Source organism: Bos indicus, chromosome 21 (genome assembly GCF_029378745.1).
Source record: "Bos indicus isolate NIAB-ARS_2022 breed Sahiwal x Tharparkar chromosome 21, NIAB-ARS_B.indTharparkar_mat_pri_1.0, whole genome shotgun sequence".
Classification (NCBI taxonomy): Eukaryota; Metazoa; Chordata; class Mammalia; order Artiodactyla; family Bovidae; genus Bos; species Bos indicus.
In genome coordinates this window covers 5,901,976-5,917,243 of record NC_091780.1, presented here as the reverse complement: position 1 = coordinate 5,917,243, position 15,268 = coordinate 5,901,976, and the positions used below count along the sequence as shown (strand labels likewise).

The window sequence follows — 15,268 nt, the reverse complement described above, 5'->3', positions numbered from 1 at the left end:
CGTGCAGCTCACCCCAGGTCCTGCAGAGCCGGGCCTGATCTTGCCCTCCGGGTGCTTCTGGTCATTTAATCAGCAGGCTGGGTTGTCGTGTCAGGGACCCCAAGCTCAGTGGGAGCCCCGCATGTGAGAGCAGTGTCTTGCCTCATCACAGACTCCTTAGTCTTAGGAGATGTGTCTTAATCCAACTCAGAATTTCTCTGGGTACTTCTCAGCTGTGGATGGCTGCCCTGTGTGTTGCAGGATGTTCAGCAGTGTCCCTCCGGGCTGCTACCTGCTAAATGCCTGTAAGCACTCCCACCCCGCATTATAACAACCGAACATGCCTCTGGACGTTGCCAGATACCCCCAGGGTGGTGGGGACTGGTGGAACATGGGGGGTCCTTTCCGCCACCCCGCAGGACTCACTCTCACTTGGCTTCATAGCCAGCGCCTTCCAGACCCTTCTCTTTGGGACTGTTGCCTGCTTACCGCTTTGTCATTATGTCCCCAGTTCCAGGCTTCTGGAAGGGTCTGTTCTGGGCAAAGGGAAGCCTTGGCTCTGTTGGCGTGCGTCTGCCTCACCCCAACTGGAGGGTGAAAACCCCGAAGGCAGGAACCTCATTTCACTGTCTCAGTGTCCCTTTGCTGGTGACAGTGAGTGCGTGTTGATGTAACAGTGATTGAGCCCTTAACAGTAGGTGTTCTGCGATTGTCTGGGGTTTCTGAACTCTTCTCAGGCAGACAGAAGCCCAGCTGCCAGGTGTGGTGGGAGAGCTCTGTCTCTTCACTGCCCACATGTGACCCGCGGTGGCTCGAGAGATGGAATGTAAAGAGAAGTGTTGCAAAAATGGGGGAGGGAGATGACCAGTGCACATTGCCATGGCCTTGTAAATATAAGTGTTTGTGCAAGGGTTCGGGAAGGGACTTGATAGTTAAGAAAAGCCTTCTGACTTGATGTTTTTTCACCATCAGGAGAAGACAGTTTTCTGCTCAGCCATGACGGTGGGTCTGTGATATGCTCCACCCTGGACTCTAAGCCATGACCTAGTCTACCCCTCGGGCAGCAGCAGCAGCGGCTGTGACCACGGCGGAACTGACTTGGGAGAGCAGCTACCCTGAGGGTTGATGGCTGGAATGTCTCGGCTACCGCCCAGCATGTACTGGTGTGTGGGGCCAGCAGGGTCAGCTGTGTGTCCAGGACGCGCCATGGAGACCCAGGAGAACGGTACGGGCAGGGCTGGTCGTGTCTGCTTTGCATGCTCTGTGCACAAACCAGGGGTTCTCAACCAAAACACGTGAAGTGCCAGTTATTTGATGAGTTGTGCAGTTTTTCATTATAAAACATATTGTGGGAGTCTCACTTAAATTCTACACATTGAAGATGTCATGGGACAAAATTTACATGGACTTAAAATGTATGTGGATCTTAAAAATCAAGGCATCATTTCGTACTGGTTAAAAGGATTTTTTGAAATGGGGATTTGGTTTTGTGTTCTCAGTATAAAGCTACTACATGTTTATTACACAAAAATTGAAAAAAGAAAAAACAAGTAGAAAAATGTGTGAAATGATTGACCTAATTCTTACTCTCCTGCTGGATGTTTTGGGGCATTTGGGTTTCTTCTAGTTGCTGACTCAGACCTAAATCATTCCATGTCCACCTTTTTATACATGGTTTTGAGATTATTTCTTTAAGATTGATCTACAGAAGCAGGACAATTAGGTTTGAAGATTTTTAAGCCTCTTTATGTATTGCTGGGTTGTCCACCAGAGATGCGTCACTTTTATCCTTAATAGTATAGTATTGATATTGTTAACAATAAATATTTGTTAAACCCTAAGTACATACCAGGCACTGGTTTCAGTGCCTTAGGAAATAACCTCGTTTAATCCTCACAGCAACTTATAAATGGTACTTGTATCCCCATTTTATACCTGAGGAACATGAGAGTAAGAGAGATGTAGAAACTTGGTCGATGTCAACAACTTGGAATGGGCAGAACTGCCAATTGAACCTTCCTTAACCCTTAATCGTCAAAGTGTAGGCCGTCCTGCGGGCCGTCCTACGGGCTTTGAGAAGACCTGTATGTTTGCACCTCCGTCAAGTTAGTGATTCAGTGTGATACCTGACTCCGCAGACATTATGTTCAGTTACTGGAGTAATTTTTCTCCATCGAAAATGCCCAAAGTCTGACTAAGGTGGTGTTTCTGCAAGGTTTTTTTTACACATAAATTAGATTATGAAATGAGAAAAGAATTTGCTTCTTGACATTGTCCAGCACTAAATGTTCCCAGAGTGTTTGACTAGCATCTTTTGAAAAGTTTTGTGTGTGCGTGTGTGTGTGTTTTTCAGATGTTTGACTTTTTTCAGTTGCTTGTTAGGAAGGCCCTGCCTTACTACCATGAGATCAAGGTCCCCTGTCTGTGGCATGCTAGTCCTGATTGGGGTAGAGCTTCTCTCCAGGCTCCCTCAGCAGTCCCTCAGTATCCCATCTTCTCCCCTCAGCAATCCTGAGGAATGGGGCTGGGGCAGGGACTTTGGGTCCCTTTGTGGCTCGTTGGGTGGGTGACTGTGTCATCTGAGAAAGCTACAGCAGGGACTCTGCCCCACCCTCATCCTGGGCACAAGTCGGTGGTCTGAGTAAGCACATCTCTACCCTGGCCCCAGAAACGCTGGGCAGAGCCTGGAACTGCCCGCCCAGCCCCCCTGGAGCGGCGTCCTGTGGGGAGGTACAGGCGTGGGAGTTTTGAAAAGTTCTTGCCTCCCCACCGCGGCGATCCTGATGTGCAGCTGGGGGTGAGAAGCACCTGGTCTGGATGATTCGGCCCAGCGCGTTGGCGCGGCTTTTCTCACAGTGCGGTGTATACTCCAGTCCCCTGAGGACCTTGGTGAGCTGTAGATTCTCATCCCCTGGGTGTGGGACACCCCCGTCTCTAACAAGTGTCTCTAACAGGCTCCCAGGCCATGCCAACGGTCCACCGACGAAGTGGCAAGGCTGAGACCTTGGCTTTTCCAAGGTGCCCAGGGATCTAATTGACTCACAGAGGTCCTGGGGACCTGGGACAGAGAGGAACCAGCCTTGCCTCGGGGCCTGAGGTGGGTGATGTCCAGAAAGTGTTCGTGCACACCAAGAGGCCAAAGGTTGATACTCCCAGCCCCTGTTTCTCTCCCTTGAGGTCTGGGTCTGAACTGTGCTGCTCCTACGGCTGGGCCCCACTCCTGGACCGCCGTGGGCCCCCTCTCTGACCTCCATGGCCCCCCTCTCTGACTGCCATGGTCCCCCCCCCCAGACCACCATAGTCCCCCTCTCTGACCTCCGTGGCCCTCCTTCCCCGACCGCCATGGCCCCCCCTCCCCGACCACTGTGGTCCCCCCGCCGATGGCCATGGTCCCCCTCTCTGACCTCCGTGGCCCCCCCTCTCTGACTGCTGTGGTCCCCCCTCCCAGACCGCCGTGGTCCCCCTCTCTGACCTCCGTGGCCCCCCTCTGACTGCCATGGTCCCCCCTCCGAGACCACCGTGGTCCCCCCTCCCAGACTGCCATGGCCCCCCTTCCCCGACCACTGTGGTCCCCCCTGCCGATCGCCATGGTCCCGTTCTCTGACCTCCGTAGCCCCCCTCTCTGACCGCCGTGGTCCCCCCTCCCAGACCACCATGGTCCCCCCTCCCCGACCACTGTGGTCCCCCGCCCCCCGATCGCCATGGTCTCCCTCTCTGACCTCCGTGGCCCCCTGCCTCTGACTGCCGTGGTCCCCCTCCCTCATGGCCGTGGCCCCCCCTCCACGACTGCTATGATCCCCGAGCAGCACAGAGCAGGCTCAGAAAAGTCTTCTCTCCTCAGGGCGCGGTTTGCCAGTGGAATCTCAGGGCTCCACAACACCCCAGTTCGGATGGGCTTCAGGACATGCGCAAGGTTTGACTAGCCTGTTGGGAATTGTACATCCTGTCCTGGTGCTGTTCTCATGCCTACACTGGGGGGTCCCACAGCGGGGACCCAGGTCTTGTGAACCCTGGTGCTGAGGGATGTGTTTATGCAGCGAACAAAACATGTAAGCCATAGAGTTGAAGAAGAGAGCAAAGTGACCTAAAATACACTGGAAAATTCTCTCCTACAGCTCAGCATTGTGGGAATTATGAAGGACAAATGCATGTCCATTCTCCAAGAGTCAAAAGGTCCCATAATGGCAGGCAGCTGAAAAGCTGTGTGGAGGCCCTGCCCCAGGACCCAGGGGGAAGAAATGTGCCCTGTTCCACTGGCAACAGGCTGCTTCTGTGGCTTGGCCATCAGGCTTAGGGCCCCTCCTGGCCTCCTCCTCTACCACTCAGCTGGCCTGAGGGCAGTGACTGAGGACAGTGCCTGAGGGCGGTCAGTGAGGGCAGTGCGTGAGGGCAGTGAGTGAGGGCAGTGAGTGAGGGCTGTGAGTGAGGACAGTGAGTGAGGGCAGTGCCTGAGGGCCGTGAATGAGGGCCGTGAGTGAGGACAGTGAGTAAGGGCCCGTGAGTAAGGGCAGTGAGTGAGGACAGTGAGTGAGGGCAGTGAGTGAGGGCAGTGAATGAGGACAGTGTCTGAGGGCAGTGAGTGAGGACAGTGCCTGAGGGCAGTGAGTGAGGGCAGTGAGTGAGGACAGTGAGTGAGGGCAGTGAATGAGGACAGTGTCTGAGGGCAGTGAGTGAGGACAGTGCCTGAGGGCAGTGAGTGAGGGCAGTGAGTGAGGACAGTGCCTGAGGGCAGTGACTGAGGGCAGTGAGTGAGGACAGTGCCTGAGGGCAGTGACTGAGGGCAGTGAGTGAGGACAGTGCCTGAGGACAGTGAGTGAGGGCAGTGCCTGAGGGCAGTGAGTGAGGACAGTGAGTGAGGGCAGTGCCTGAGGGCAGTGAGTGAGGACAGTGCCTGAGGACAGTGAGTGAGGGCAGTGAGTGAGGGCAGTGAGTGAGGACAGTGCCTGAGGGCAGTGACTGAGGGCAGTGAGTGAGGGCAGTGCCTGAAGACAGTGAGTGAGGGCAGTGACCGAGGGCAGTGAGTGAGGGCAGTGAGTGAGGACAGTGCCTGAGGGCAGTGACTGAGGGCAGTGACGGAGGGCAGTGCCTGAGGGCAGTGCGTGAGGACAGTGAGTGAGGGCAGTGCCTGAGGGCAGTGACTGAGGGCAGTGACTGAGGGCAGTGAGTGAGGGCAGTGCCTGAGGGCAGTGACTGAGGGCAGTGAGTGAGGGCAGTGCCTGAGGGCAGTGAGTGAGGGCAGTGCCTGAGGGCAGTGCGTGAGGACAGTGCCTGAGGACAGTGACCGAGGGCAGTGACTGAGGACATTGACCGAGGGCAGTGACTGAGGGCCGTGACTGAGGGCAGTGGAGAACACTGTCTGCTTTCTTGCTGGGTCCGGGGGAGGACAGTGTCACCACGGGGACTTGTGTGGATGCTGGGATCGCAGAGTCCATTACCTTGGACTCTGGATAAGGAGCCACTACTAATTCTGTGCATGCTGGAGTGATGGGCACCCCCATGTCTGTCTTGCTTAGAGCCCCACAGGTGGTTAAATCTGTGTTTCCTCTTATTGAGTGAGCAGGTTTGGGGAGGCACTCCTGGGACTCACTCAGTGTGAGAAGGGCTCAAGAGGGGGCCCAAGGGCTGCCTGTGGGGCTCATTAGGCCAGTTTTTAGTTCTGGGTTTCCTCAGCTGCTTGGCTCAATGTCTCTGAACCCGGATCCAGACAGACGCAGAATCTCAGTCGGATATACCCGTCAGCATTTATTCTTGGCCCACTAACCCATGGGAGTCCTGGGGCCCTGCTGCATCCTGTACTCTGCAGCTCCGCTCCGCATGGGTCTTCTCCTCAGAGCCCAGCAGGCTGGCGTGGTACCTTCTTCCCTGCCGGTTGCAGAGGTGCAAGCAGTGAAAGTAGAAGCAAGCTGTGTCTCTTAAGGCTTTGGCTCAGACTGACACGCTGTTGCCGCCATGCTCCACCCTTGGCCGAAACAAGTCACGTAAAGAAGCCCAAGTGAAGAGCTGCCTCCATGAGGAGGCCGCTCCCAGGCTATGGATGCAGGCAGAGGGCAAAAATTGGTGTCTGTCATTCCATCTACCACAATAGGGGGTGGTGGGCTCAATTCTTTAAAAAATATATCTTATCCATATATTTATATTTATTTAAGCAGCCAGCAGGGCTTCCCTTGTGGTTCAGCTGATACAGAATCCACCTGCAATGCAGGAGACCTGGGTTTGATCCCTGGGTTGGGAAGATTCCCCTGCAGAAGGGAAAGGCTACCCACTCCAGTATTCTGGCCTGGAGAATTCCATGGTCTATAGTTCATGGGGTCGCAAAGAGTTGGACACGACTGAGCAACTTCCACAAGCAGCCGGCAGAGCCCTTTTCTCCTGTGAACCTTGACAGGAAGCCCCAGCCCCACTAACAGCTAGCAGCGGGGTCGCTTTGATGGGCAGTTGTGGAGGGGTGGGAGTGGTGAATCTCACCGATGAAATGATCTTTGCCTTGAACCCAGAGCTCTGGGAGCCCTATTCTAAAACATTGCATGTTGGATTTCATTTTCGCAAAGCAGAAATATGTGCACCGAGACCACAGCCTGGGAGCAGGTGACACTCAAAGAGTAGTACAGTCCTCGGGGATTATAGCTTTTACTTATCTGTAGAGCTTATGTTTTCTACAATGAGCACGTGTTCTTTTGTTCTTGTTTTGCATTACTTTTGCAGCCAGGAGAATAATATTGCAATTTACTTAAAAAAATTGTTGCTTAAGTACAGAAATTTTGTGATTAGGATCCAACCTGCATACCTCCTCCGTCACTGGGTGCTGACTTCCAAGGTTAAATTTGCTTTAACTGGCCTCTCTCTCATTCACTTCTTTCTGAATTAAATGGGACAGTATTTGGCTTCAGGAATCTGCAGCTGTGCCTCTCACAGCACTTACCCTCTTAGTTCTGTCCCTGTTGGATGAGTTTTCTGCCCCACCTTCTCCCCAGTCCACCAACTTCACCCCAGGAAAGATCCTTGCAGACTTAATTCTCAGCACTGCCTGAGGAAAACTGTCAGAAATAGGAGCAGTGATACTCAAGTTATTCTCAATGTCGGGATAAAACCACCCTTTAAAAATCCTTGGAAGGTAGCATGCTTTGGAAATAATCTTACCATTATACCTCCAAGTAGAGTTAGGAAAGATCCAAACTTTAATAAAAATTAGTAAAAAAAAAAAACAACAAAAAACTAACTTTTTTACTTTTGGGGTTTTGGTAGTTGTCTATTGTGTGTGTGTACTGGGTGTGTTTGTTAGTGCTTCTACTTGTTTTGACTTGTGCAGCCCACCGTGTGCTTGTTCAGAATGGTTAACCCTTGCAGCGCCCATGAATATGCATGTGGTACCAGGCAGGCTATAGGCGCCTGTCCTGAGTTTGTGGAACACAGTTGTGCCCCAGAAAGGCTTGTCACAACCGTATTCACACCGTCAGCATTCCCCCAGCCTTGGATACAGAAGGCACACTTGGATGGGTCCTGAGTGCGTGAGCTGAGAGAGCGAGGGTCAGTGAGATCCCGGGCCAGGACTGCCGGGTGAGCCAGTTTGACAAACAGGTCATTAGACATTCTTCTACATCTGCCTCACACTAGTCAAAGTGGAAAAACCTGTCCTGTCAGCTGAGGTTAGGGCTCCCCGGAAGCAGAGAAGTGAGGAAACTTCCAGATAATTCTGGCCAAGAATGCTTGGTAAGACTCTTCAGGACCATGAGGCTGGGGGGCACTTGGACAGTCACCCGAGGGGGTCTCACCCTGCTCCTCTCCGTGAGCTGCCCTGAGCTCTGCTGCCTGCCGCTGAGCACTGTCCTCCACTGGGCCCAGCATGGACGGAAGAAGGAGAAGGAACATTCCAGAGGGCCCTCGAGTCCCAGGTTTTGACATAGCTACTTCCAATGTCCTTTTCTTCTTGCTTTGAGTTTTTCAAATCTGTGTTGAAAATAACTTCTTAATGGAAGAGCCAAGCAGATTTGTCTGCCTTCCAGAAATAGAAATAGCCTAAATAGGAAGTGCCTCTTGTGTGGCCTCATGCTTCCTCAGTGAGCCTTGGGAGGAAATCCTCCAAGGGGCAGATCCCTGGTTTGGGTGCCTTTCCGAGTAACTGCCCACGCACGCCTTGGAGCTCTTCCTGGACTCGGTGTCCTGTTCACGCCTGCTGGGAGGACAGGGCCTTGCCAGGAAGGGATCTGGCTGCAGGAGCAGCCCTGGGCCGCCAGGGAGCGGCCAGTGTCCAGTCAAGAGTCCTTCACTGGGAGGTGAAGGGGAAGGAGGCTGAGTGGCAGCCCAGGCCTTGGGAGAAGTGACAGCGGCGTCCATCTGTGTGGGAGCGGTTGACACAGCTGTGCTTCCTGCTGACGAAGACCTGCCTGCGGCGGAAGCTCTGGGTGTGATGGGGCTTTTACTATTAACCTGGATCTGAGGCTCAAATCCTCTGATTATTTGTTCAGACTATGCTTGCTTACTTCTAGCATCGGGGAGCTGACTCTCAGATATTCGTGTGGGCTGCTCTGGTGAGAAATCAGTGCTGCTGAGGCCAGTCCTGTCTCTGCTGCCTCTGGCTCCACTGCCTAGGCTGACTGGCATTCCTTAATCCCTTCCTTGAAATAACTAAGTATCTCGCCCTTGGACTCCATTTTAATCTGCGCTAACCATCCCACTGCTTTCAAGAGAGGTAGCCCATGACACATTTCCCTCGGGTGTCACCAAGCAGAACTCCTTAGTCTGTGGACTAACCATTCGGCCATGGCCACCTGGGCCCAAGGAGAGAACGGCCTCCCACCCTCCATGTCCCTGCTGCCGTGGGTTACTCGAGAAACCAAGCATCACACTCGGAGAGTTGGGGAACTCAGGTTTATTACGCCAGCCAGCCCAGAGGAGTTAACACTCCAAGCTCTGAGCCCTGAACAAAGGGGTTACAGAGTTTTTATGGACAGACTGCAGTGGACAACACTAGCTGTTAATAGGCTGGTTTAAACTAAGTGATTTCGCGTGTGTGGGAACAGCAGTCAAGATGAGCAAGGGGGTACCTGTCCTTTACACGGACAGGCATGATTCGGCAGGTTTGCAGGGGCTCGGCAATTGCCAAGAGCAGGACAAGGGTGAGTGAGATAAACTTCAGTTCCTAGGATTGTAAGCCCCGCTTTCTGAGATTACATGACCTACGTGATCTAGACTTTACAAGGGGCAGGCTGAGTTACAGAGGCAGGAGGAGAAGGAGAAGCTTATGCAAAATTTTAACTTTTGCTCTTCAGGTTGGCTCTCTGGGGCATCCCGTCCCCCCACCCCGTTCTCAGCGGGCAGAGCCTGAAGCTTACCCAGAGCATCTTCCCTGTCTCTCCAATTTTTGTTTGTGCTTTAACTTCTCTGTGTCTTGGTACTGCAGTCTCTGCTTGGTCTTCCATGTTGCTGATTTGTCCTCTGGCTCTGTCCATTATGCTCTGTAGCAAACCTTTTGTGTTTTATAGATCACCTCTTTCACTTTAATTTCCCAGCTTTTCAGCCAGTTCTTTGGTATGGATGCTGTGTCCCCTTGTATCTCCCTAAGACGTCATTCATATTTATTTTGAGGGCTTGTTCTTGCTATATAACACTGTTTCTAGGTGGAAATGGCCCCCCCAGATTCTGGAAAGCTAGAGCCCAAGATCCTGCTTAGGGGAGCTCAGGCACTGACTCCCAGATGAGAGTAGTGGTTGCCAATAGCAAGTTTAATCATCAGCCAGTCCAAAGTTTGCCCACACCCCCTTATCTCGGTGACTGGGTTATTTGTGTAGGTTTTCTCACTGAGCTGTAATGTAAGGGGAAAGCAAGAGGTGCAGGTTCTCAGATCTGGTAAGACCCTGCCTTGCCCAAGCATTGTCACTGTCAACTGCTCACTTCCCCTTGGAGACTCTGAGGCCCAAGGGAGAGCTGTAGTGGAATATGCCTCATCCTGTCCTGTCCTGGGTGGTGGTGGTGGTGGCGGGGGGCAGTCAACATGCTCCCAGGGGCATTAGGTCCTTGGCTCAATAGCAGGGAACTTAATCTAGCTTTGTGTGTGGGGGAGATGGGAGTGGGGAGGGGTCTCTTCTTGCCCATCTGCAGCTGCCTTGCTTGGAGGCGCGGTTATCAGAGTTGGGTGCTTCTCCTTTATGATGTTAATCTTCCTCAAATGTTTGTGGGTATGTGGTTGGATGTTGATCTTTGTATCTGGGATTCCCCAAAACTGTCTTTGAAGGCCATTTTTGTTAATTCAGGCTGCAGAGAGTTGGGCAGGGAGACTGTCGCAGGTTGCCCTAGGGATACCTGGGTGTATGTCTTCTGGGTGGGGGCTACACGAACCTCCCGAGTGTCAGCCACCACGACCACCAAGTGTGAGGTTTCACACTTCGTCTCTAGCACACAAGGGCCAGGAGCCTTGGCCCTGTACTGCCTGGCGCAGGCTGGAGAAGGGCTTCCTGTGGGTTTTCCCTCTGCGCAGTCCCCCGGTGGGTGGCTTGGGAGGCCTGACTTCCTGGATGCACTCCGTGCAGCCTTGCAGCACTCCTGAACCTTGCTCACCTCTTGCACAATGGTTTCTGGTCCTCTTAGGTCTCCTTGTTTTCTATGCTCACGTGGCTTGTTGAGTTTGTTCTGTATAGGAGTTTGTGGCTACAGTCAGGGCTCAGCCTACTCTCTGGATCTTGTCTTCCAGACTCTCCTTGGCATTTCCCAGGTGTGCAATTTGCACAAACTTAGGAGAAACTGAGTGATGGTGTTAAAACTGTGGACTTTGCAGTTGGAAGGAGCCAGGTTTAAATCCTGATCTTTCTGTACTCCAGTCCTCATCTGTAACACAGAAATGGTTAGAATCTGTTTGCTAAGTACGCATACTTGGTAAATCCTCAGTAAATCATATAGCCTCAGCTGGATCCTATTTCTGTTAGTGAAAATGATGATATTATTATACTGATAAAAATGAGGAGGTCCTTAAAAATGGGGATCTTTGATTTTGGGGGCTTGAAGCTATAAAAGGCATGGAATTTAAAACTTGACGAGTCCTCATTTTCAAAATGTGTTTATCACTGAAATGTGATGACCCCAATTTAATCTTCAAAATTGTTTTAATTAAAGTTTTAGTTGAAAGTATTTTCATTGACGTTGAAATCTTTCCTCACCTTATCTTCAGAATGCCAGAATGCTTTTTTTTTTCTTTTTAGCCAGATTACAAAATCTGTATGTCTCTTACTAAAGCTCGAAGTTCTAATATTCATGAGTATCCTAAATGTTCAGCCAAAAGCTATCCATAAGGAGTGCCTTGAACTCAGAGAAATAGTGATGGCTGAGTCAGGTTTTGGTGGGCAAAGGGCCACAGTAGCAGAACCCAGGCTTCTTGGCATGTTTGTGATTTCTGAGGAGTCGTGGCATTTCTTGCTTTAATAATCAGAACAGCACTCATAAAAATAAAGGGCCATATTGTTGTCTGGTGAGGGTTGTATTAACCGAAGAAGTTTGTACTACATTGGACATTTCCATAAAGGAATGTCCATTGAGTGGACATATCCATAGAGGAAAATAGTGAATATGACAATCACAGAGCAACTGTGTCCAACTCAGCCACAGGCTACAAACCTAGCCACAGAGGAGTGGGGCGCCCAGGAATGTAAACTCTTACTCAGACTGAAAATCTTCTCTGCATTTTTGTCTCAGGGCAAAAGGGTGAGGCTGCAGGCGTTTGCTTCTGTTAAGCATTATCTTTTAGGCAGATACATTTGTGGTGCTTGCTTTTAACTTTTCAGAGGCCGCTTTGTAATCACCCGTGGGGTTCCCTTCAAATCCACGTGTTAAATACATCAACTCATAACTCTGTGAGCTACAGAGAACCCCTTATCCTGGCTTTTTGCTTTTTTGTGTGTGCCTGCTTTGAGATTTAGAAGGCAGATGGCAGTCTCAGTTTTGAGGCAAATCAGCTGGAGTCAATTTTTGTTGTTTGAATTCGAGGGTGTGTATCTCTGCCTGAAGACATGCAGAGGAAAAGGCAGAGTGAATGACTTCATGTCTTTTTCCTTGCCAAGATCCTAAAACTTTAGTTGTTTGAATACAGTCATACTACTCAACAACCATAGTGACAATTTACAATTCTTTGGTTTTTACATCCTTCCAGAATGTCTTTGTATGTATACAAGCAAAACAAATGTAGACTCATATTTTCCCTCTTTTACACAGTGGGTAGCTGATCACACACACTGTTCTGCACTTTGCCTCTTTCTTTCACACATTCATCATCATTCTTTTGACAAATGCATAGCATCTATTGTATTGTACCTGTTTATGTATGTATTTATTGTATTTATTTACTGTATTATACCTCAGTAAGCAGTCCCCTCTAATGGACATTTGGGCTCCTAATATTTAGGTATATAACAAATAATGCTGTTGATGTCTTTTCACACATATACAAGTGTATCTACACAGTAAATTCTCAAAGTAATGGGCTAAAGAACATGTGTGTGCGTGCGTGATAAGTCGCTTCAGTCGTGTCTGACTCTGTTCTACCCTATGGACTGTAGCCCGCCAGGCTTCCCCGTCCATGGGATTCTCCATCCATGGGATTCCCCAGGCAGGAATACTAGAGTGGGTTGCCGTGCCTTCCACCAGGGGATCTTCCTGACCCAGGGATGGAAACTGTGTCTCTTACATCTACCTGCATCGGCTGGTGGGTTCTTACCACCAGCACCACCTGAGAAACCCTGACAGGCCAGAGAACATATGCTTCCAGATCACCCTCCATGGGAGATTTTCCTGTTTGCCTCCACAGTGTATGCGCGTGCCTGTTTCCCCATAGGCCTGACTACAGTGTTACCAAATTTTTGGTTTTTCCTAATCTGCTATGTGAAAAAAGATGTCTCAGTATAGTTTTGATATGCATTTATCTTAAGATGAGTGAGACTTAGCATGTTTTAGTATGTGTGAGAGCTGGTTATATTTACTTTTTTTGAGCTCTCTCTTCATATCTTTTCCTTATCAACCTCTAGGACCTTTTTGGTCTTTCTTTATCTTTCCTAGGAGCTCTTTGCATTGACATTGTATGTAGTGGGTAACTAAATACCCTATCCAGTCTCACCTACAAGCTCTGAAGAATTGAAATGAGAACTTTGAATGTCCAAGGGGCTATCAGTAGAAATGTTTTGCTTTTTTCTTAATTATTGAATTAATATAAATTAAATGTACACTGTCTTGGGAAAGTAATGATAAATATACAGGGCCATATAAAGGAACCTTTAAGATTTAGGTTAAATAATTAGATTTAATGGAGAAGGAAATGGCAACCCACTCCAGTGCTCTTGCCTGGAGAATTCCATGGACAGAGGAGCCTGGTAGGCTGCTGTCCATTGGGTCGCACAGAGTTGGACATGACTGAAGAGACTTAGCATGCATGCATGCATTTAGGTTTAAGTAAATCTAATAAGGGCTAAATATCCAAAGTGTATAAAGAACTCATAGAATTCAATACAAAAATAAAACCTGATTTAAAAATGGACAGAGGACCTAAACAGACATTTTTCCAAAAAGACATACAGATGGCCAACAGGCACATGAAAATATGCTCAACATCACTGATCGTCAGGGAAATGCAAATCGAAACCACAATGAGATATCACCTCACACCTGTCAGAATGGCTATCATCAAAATGTCTACAAATAATAAATATTGGCTAGGATGTAGAGAAAAAGGAACCCTGATGCACTGTTGGTGAGAGTGTAAATTGGTATAAACACTATGGAAACAATATAGAGTTTCCTAAAAAATTGGAAATAGAACTGCCATATGATCCAGCCATTTCACTCCTGGGTTTATATCCAAAGAAAATGAATAGATTTATTCAAAATAGATTTATATCAAAAAGAAAATTCAAATAGATATATGTACCCCAATGTTCACTGCAACATTATTTACAATGACCAATATATGAAAACAATTTAAGTGTCCATCAACAGATGAATGGATAAAGAAGATGAGGTACATATATTATATTCTTACCTTGAGAACCCTGTGAACAAAATGAAAAGGCAAAAAGAGACCACAGTTGTGGATGTGTCTGGTGGAGAAAGTAAAATCTGATACTGTAAAGAACAGTATTGCATAGGAACCTGGAATGTTAGGCCCATGAATCAAGGTAAATTGGACATGGTCAAACAGGAGATGGCAAGAGTAAACATTGACATTTTAGGAATCAGTGAACTAAAATGGACAGAAATGGGTGAATTTAACTCAGGTGACCATTATATCTACTTCTGTGGGCAAGAATCTCTTAGAAGAAATGGAGTAGCCCTCAAAGTCAACAAGAGTCTGAAATGCAGTATTTGGGTGCAACTTCAAAACCAACAGAATGATCTCAGTTTGTTTCCAAGGCAAACCATTCAACATCACAGTAATCCAAGTCTGTGCCCCAACCACTAATGCCGAAGAAGCTAAAGTTGAACAATTCTGTGAAGACCGACAAGACCTTCTAGATCTAATACACACAAAAAAAGATGTCCTTTTCATCATAGGAGACCGGAATGCAAAAGTAGGAAGTCAAGAGATACCTGGATTTAACAGGCAAGTTTGGCTTTGGAGTACAAAATGAAGCAGGGCAAAGGCTAACAGAGCTTTGCCAAGAGAACGCACTGGTCATAGCAAACACCTTCTTCCAACAACACAAGAGAAGATTCTACACATGACATCACCAGATGGTCAACACTAAAATCAGATTGATTATATTCTTTCAGCTAAAGATGGAGAAGCTTTATACAGTCAGTAAAAAACAAGACCAGGAGCTGACTGTAACTGAGACCATGACTTCTTCTAGCAAAATTCAGGCTCAAATTGAAAAAAGTAGGGAAGACCATTGGGTTTCCCTGGTGGCTCAGATAGTAAAGAATCCACCTGCAATTTGGGAGACCTGGGTTCAATCCCGGGGTTGGGAAAATCCCCTGGAGGAGGGTATGGCAATACACTCCAATATTCTTTTTTTTTTTAATACTACAGATTTACATATATTTTATTTATTTATTTTTCTGTTTGGGAGATGTCTTTTCTTACTTTAATTGGAGGCTAATTACTTTACAATATTATAGTGGTTTTGCCATATATTGACATGAATCCACCACAGGTGTACATGTGTTTCCCATCCTGAACCCCCCTCCCACATCCCTCCCCATCCCATCCCTCAGGGTCATCCCAGTGCACCAGCCCTGAGCACCCTGCCTCATGCATCGAACTTGGACTGGTGATCTGTTTCACATATAATAATATACATGTTTAAATGCTGTTCTC

At 48.8% G+C, this 15,268-nt stretch overlaps 1 protein-coding gene across 4 annotated transcripts in view; it reads left to right on the top strand.

Moving 5' to 3' along the window:
• LRRK1 (leucine rich repeat kinase 1) overlaps window positions 1–15,268 on the top strand; it is a 134,953-nt gene that overhangs the window by 5,304 nt on the left and 114,381 nt on the right. For all 4 annotated transcript variants that reach the window (XM_070775003.1, XM_019983734.2, XM_070775000.1 and 1 more), the window contains exon 2: window positions 952–1,204. In XM_070775003.1, the coding sequence (XP_070631104.1) occupies window positions 1,105–1,204 (100 nt within the window). In that variant the 5' untranslated portion in view covers window positions 952–1,104. The remainder of the gene's footprint in view (window positions 1–951; window positions 1,205–15,268) is intronic.